Source organism: Limulus polyphemus, unplaced genomic scaffold (genome assembly GCF_000517525.1).
Source record: "Limulus polyphemus unplaced genomic scaffold, Limulus_polyphemus-2.1.2 Scaffold282, whole genome shotgun sequence".
Classification (NCBI taxonomy): domain Eukaryota; kingdom Metazoa; phylum Arthropoda; class Merostomata; order Xiphosura; family Limulidae; genus Limulus; species Limulus polyphemus.
Window position 1 is genome coordinate 594,254 of NW_013665892.1, and position 6,622 is coordinate 600,875.

The window sequence follows — 6,622 nt, forward strand, 5'->3', positions numbered from 1 at the left end:
CACTATACCAGGTACAGTTACTTATTAATGTATACAGCTATCCCATCCTTGACTATTGACATACATTGGTCTGGTACTATCAGATTGTAACTGAGTTAACAAGTAAGTTAATGCGGCACAAGTCGTGGTGTAAGTGATTTTTCACTATACCAGGTACAGTTACTTATTAATGTATACAGCTATCCCATCCTTGACTATTGACATACATTGGTCTGGTACTATCAGATTGTAACTGAGTTAACAAGTAAGTTAATGTAGTACAAGTCTTGGTGTAAGTGATTTTTCACTATACCAGGTACAGTTACTTATTAATGTATACAGCTATCCCATCCTTCATCAACATCAAGGAAAATACTGAATCCCGTCGCGTTTTCCCCTGTTATTTGATCTTAGTTACAACAGCAGCTTTGCCTTATTGTGAAGAAATAAACATCAATTCTACCTTCAGAAATCTTAACACCCCAAAAATAAACAGCAGAAATCTTAACACCCCATCAATATTGGCCAGACATTATTGAATGATCACCGTATTCTATGTGCGTATGTATATATATATATAAACAAATTCACACATCATATGCGATTCAATATAAACTGATACATATGTACATAGATAACCACCAGCTCAAACAATAAGGATCACTAAGTACTGGTTTTCAAAACAAGCATAATTCTATCACCAAACTGTTCTACCAAGTGGACCTATGGTGATCCGTTGAATCACCACATAATTCCACTACAACTCAGAACACAATAGATTCCAAACCCGTTCAGGACATAGTGCCAACTAAACTGTCAAGTGGATTTCAAGTGATCTGATCCGTTGAATCACCACCTAATTCTTCTACAACTCTAAACACAAGATATGCCAAACCCGTTCAAGACATAGTGCCAACTCAAGTACCAAATGGATTTCAAGTGATCTGATCCGTTGAATCACCACACAATTCTTCTACAACTCTACACACGAGATATTCCAAACCCGTTCAGAACATAGTGCCAACTCAAGTACCAAGTGGATTTCAAGTGATCTGATCCGTTAAATCACCACATAATTCTTCTACAACTCTAAACACAAGAGATTCCAAACCCGTTCAGAACATAGTGCCAACTCAAGTACCAAGTGGATTTCGATTGATCTGATCCGTTGAATCCCCACATAATTCTTCTACAACTCTAAACACAAGAGATGCCAAACCCGTTCAGGACATAGTGCCAACTCAAGTACCAAGTGGATTTCAAGTGATCTGATCCGTTCAATCATCACATAATTCCACTACTATTTAAAATAAAAGGAAGGCCAAACTAACTGCTGGTCATTATCTTTATCTCAGACAAGTTGTAAATCTGCATTTCAGAACAATATTCTAATTATCATCCATGCAATCAGTTCCATTCAGAGGTTCGCCAGTAATGTTTAAATTTAGTATATTCATCTAAAGCACCACATGTATACTGAAGCTCGAAGTTCAAAGAGTTGGCGGCCAAAGAATGAAATAAGAACCAATCCAAACAGCAAATAGTTATTGCATCACTATTTATGGTACAAAAGTGTACCACATCCAAATACACTTATCATGTTTGAACAAATGTTCCTTAAAATCCCCCCCCCCAGTGGCACAGTGGTATGTCTGCAGATTTACAACGCTAGAACCAGGGTTTCGATACCCGTGGAGTGCAGAGCACATAGAATCCCATTGTGTAGCTTTGTGCTTAATTAAAAACAAACAAACCTTCAAACCTCATTCATGTGTTTCCTTCGTCGAACTGTTGAAACCATTGTCCTCCTACACAAGGTGGCTTATGGAAACAATTAAGAAAGTAATGGTGTACCATGGAGATGAAAGCATTATTACTGCTGACCATTTACAATGTAAACTACGTTTCAGGGGTATTGTCAAGATGGACGACATGAACTGTAACGAAGAGGTAAAGCTCCCAAATCGTTATAATATAACGTACTCAACATTCCGTGTGTATTTTGTATTAATTAGTTTAATACATTAGTAAAACAACACAAATCATCAAATATTAAGCTACTTATTTACAAAGATGAGTTTAATTTTCATCGGACTATCCATAAATACAGAGTACAGAGCAAAATGATTGACACTATTATTTCATAATTTAATATTACACATACGTCGAAATGAATAATTGTGGAATAAAGACCACGCATTTCTCGTATGTAACTAAAGAGAGATTCACTTATTGTAGTACAATAAATATTATTTTTCACTATTTTGTTTCACAATTCAGTAGTTGGCTTTTTTGTTTTACATTTCGATTGGTTGAACATCTTCATTCTTAATCAAGAAGTTCATTTTCAATCCCTCACAGTTGAAAGTATTGAACGTATGTTATTTTTTATTTTCTAACAAAATTAAATGTAAATTAAACATACACAGCCTACTTACATTCGCTAAAGTGATTTCAAAATTCAGTGCTTTTAGCATCTGTTCTTCAGCATCTTCTTGACTTGCTCCCAACAGAACAGCGCTATTAATCATCAACTTGTAGTAGGCGGCAACTCCTGGGTCACTTAAGCCTTTAATCAAGTAGCTTCGATCTGGCATTCCCAAGGCAGTCTGGTCCAGCTAGAAACAAAGAACATTTTTGGGCTTGTTATGTCAAGCACGAGTTTTGTTTTTAGTAAACAAAGAAACAAAAGATAAACTGTTATCTTTAAACTTTCTAAAGGATAGCAATTTTGTCCTTTTTATGTGAACACATACAACGAAACAAACATCTATTTTACAAGTAAACGACTCATGAAATTCCCTAATATACAATATAGCTTGTGACTAAGATGATTTATCTAGCTGGACTCATCCAACCAAGTCATATAATTTCCTTTCCGACTGACGTAACCCCAGTCTTTCTAAATAAAGCAGCATGTTAGCTGGTTTGTCTTTCTCTAGTTATTTGTCACTGCTTAACTTGTGGTAAAAATCTCATTAAAAAGCCATACTAATTGATAAGAAACAGGAGGAGAGACGGAAAAGCTGAAATATGTTAGTACAAAGCCGGGTTTAAAGTTGCAGTTACTAAATATTCATTGCTGCTCATCTTCGTCTCCATTAGCATCTTACTGTTAGTTCGTGTGTAGGAATACTTGATGCACTTAGTAGCTTTAGCGTCATATGTTTTGTTCTTTATAGGAATGGATAACTACTTAGTTGTAGTTCCTAGGTATTTCTTTGGCTAATAAATGCACGTGAATTAATAAACAACAAATAGCCGTTTTCTCAAACGACCCACTCTTTAAAATGAATTTCGTTTTATAATGAAACGAACACGTTTTAAATTGGGTTCTTATATATGTTGGCCTTATATTTCGTTTATATGTTTGCTTGACGGCAAAACCACATTGGCCTATCTGCTGTGTCTATCACGTAGAAACTAACACCGGATTTTAGCGTTATAAGTTGGTAGACTTACCGCTGTACCACCAGGGGGAATTTCCTTATATGATAATTAGCTTCTCAACGTATTGAAGGTGTTATCCCGTATATGTAAGGTGTTATCCGGTATATGTAAGGTGTTATCCCGTATATGTAAGGTGTTATCCGGTATATGGAAAAACCAGATTTCTTATGAACAACAAACTGCAGTATTTTAGGAGTGGACATTTTTATCTACGTTTTACAATAGCTGAGTCAATAAAATATAGAATGACCCGGCATGGCCAGGTGGTTAAGGCACTCGACTCGCAATCTGAGGGTCGCGGGTTCGAATCCCTGTCACAATCGGCGTGTCTCGCATTCGGACCCCCGTCACCAAACATGCCCCCTCTTTCAGCCGTGGGGGTGTTATAATGTGACGGTCAATGACGTTGGTAAAAGGGTAGCCCAAGAGATGACTAGCTAGCTGCCTTCCCTCTAGTCTTACACTGCTAAATTAGGGACGGCTAGCGAGATAGCTTTGTGTATCTTTGCGCGAAATTCATAAACAACCAAACAAAATATAGAAGCTTTCAATGTAGGAATAAGAAAATACAAATTCGGTACAGGCAGTTCTGGTAATGGAAATTCATGGAAATTTTAAACTTGTTATTTACACATCATTATGAAACTTCAAATTTGTAGAGAGTGTGAAACTTTAAAAAAAAAGTAAAATATGATTGTTTTGTATTTTGTTTCAGTGGAACTTTAGACGGAGTAGATAAAGTAGGTTTGACAACTTTAATGGACTTCAACTATTTGTGGATTAAAAGTGGATGACGTTTCAGTTTATATGCTGAAGCGATTGTAACTGCCTATGGATGAAAAGTTGGCAACGTTTTAGCTTCTATACTGTGGCGACTGCAAGTACACGTGTATTAAAATCTCACGTCGTTTCAGCTTCTATATTGAGGCCTCAGCTGCAATCCATTAAGCTCCTTCTACGATTACTTGGTATTCTTGAAGAAACGTAACTTAAAAGTGAAATATTACGTTTGAAATGCATGTGTTTCTCAACTAATTTATTATTATGAAGGTTATTTTAAATTATTAGTTTGTATACAGAATAAAAAAACAGAAACATCAAATAGCCGAACTTTGTAAGGTATTGTTGAGAGTAACGAGGTTACCTCAATTAACGATTCGGTGTATTATGATTATTATAGATTTCATATTACTGATATATCAGTTTATATCATTAGGCATTTTTACTCAGTATATGATTGTCTTCATTAGATTATAAATTAATTTTGTACTTATTTTTATTATAATCCATATCGTTATCAGAAATCTTAATAAAAGTCAGAAGTACCATTTTTTTGGATAATCTGATTATCAATAAAGTTTAAGCTTGCCATACATAATTGGCGAAAGGGAACCAACTGGTTATAAAATTTTTCTGACCTGATCTGAATGTGTGTTTTACATGTAGTTTAGATCTTTGTTTAGTTTAATTTAAAAAATTACAATTATTTCCATGATTTACTTTCGTCATGAACTAAATAACTAAGCTAGCGTTTTCGTGAAAGTGGTAAAAACTTCGTTTTAGTCTTGGCATGAAGTATCAAACTACACACGTGGTTTGAGTTCTTTATTTAATAAGTATTTAATCTGCGTAAAAAGAACACCAACAAAATGTCCTCTGTAAAATTCAATAGTGCACAAACATAATCAAGCTGCAATTTTTCAAGTTGAATTTCGAATATTGTATTATATACGTCAATGCGTTTTTTTTTATCGTAACGTTTATAAGAAGAGAAATTAGTGAAATATAATCCGGTATGTTTAAAAACGTTTATCAATGTTAAAAATAAGTGAATTTGAACTACTTTAAAAACCTGGCTAATTGTTCATTATGTTGGGTGTAAATGAAAGCCTGAAATGATGAACTACCTTAAAAACCTGGCTAATTGTTCATTATGTTGGGTGTAAATGAAAGCCTGAAATGATGAATTACTTTAAAAACCTGGCTAATTGTTCATTATGTTGGGTGTAAATGAAAACCTGAAATGATGAATTACTTTAAAAATCTGGCTAATTGTTCATTATGTTGGGTGTAAATGAAAACCTGAAATGATGAATTACTTTAAAAATCTGGCTAATTGTTCATTATGTTGGGTGTAAATGAAATCCTGAAACGACTCATATCCGATTTAGATAAAAACAATATGCAGAATTCGTAAAGTAGTGGCTATTAACGTTTGTGGGCCTATATGATATTCAGAATATATATCTTTGTGTTTATTAATACTGATATAGCTAAAGAAAGAAGTACATATTTGTTATTAAATTCTTTAATATATATATATATAAATCATATTGTTATCATATTCGTTATTGCTGTTCGTATAACAAAATACGAAGGCAGATTATCATTCTATCATATTCTTTTTAAACAGACCTCAGACTCAAGTAATCTGCCCAGCATCAGAATAAATCTTTAGTCGTCTTTATTACATGCATCACCGTCGTCAGCAGAGTACACGCTGCTCATGTGGTGATGGACGTGGTATCATGATGATAGAACAGTTATATCCTGCTCTCCTTGTCCCTGAGTGACACCAGCTACAAATTGTGTCACAATAAATCCATAAGAAGTTGGCTAATTGTGTCACATATCACGATTAGAGTTTTATACATTTTATATTACTGTCATGCTTGTAATGAAAAACAGAATTTAATACATAAAGTTTGAACACCTTGTAAATCAATTAGTGCACTTTCCCCGGTGTAGATGTCGCTTATCTTCAGTGCATTTCCACAGTAGAGATGTCGCTTAACTTCAGTGCACCTTCCATAGTCTGGACGTCGCTTATCTTCATTCACCTTTCACAGTGTAAATGTCGCTTATCTTCAGTGCACCTTCCACAGTGTAGATGTCGCTTATCTTCAGTGCATCTTCCACAGTGTAAATGTCGTTTATCTTCAGTGCACCTTCCACAGTCTGGACGTCGCTTATCTTCATACACCTTCCACAGTGTAAATGTCGCTTATCTTCATACCCCTTTCACAGTGTAAATGTCGCTTATCTTCAGTGCACCTTCCACAGTGTAGATGTCGCTTATCTTCAGTGCATCTTCCACAGTGTAAATGTCGTTTATCTTCAGTGCATCTTCCACAGTGTAAATGTCGTTTATCTTCAGTGCACCTTCCACAGTCTGGACGTCGCTTATCTTCAT

General features: G+C 35.0%; 1 protein-coding gene across 1 annotated transcript in view; it reads right to left on the reverse strand.

Moving 5' to 3' along the window:
- LOC106457020 (membrane metallo-endopeptidase-like 1) overlaps window positions 1-6,622 on the reverse strand; it is a 104,207-nt gene that overhangs the window by 31,203 nt on the left and 66,382 nt on the right. The window contains exon 7 of the mRNA XM_013916405.2: window positions 2,418-2,597. Coding sequence (XP_013771859.1) covers window positions 2,418-2,597 — 180 coding nt within the window. The remainder of the gene's footprint in view (window positions 1-2,417; window positions 2,598-6,622) is intronic.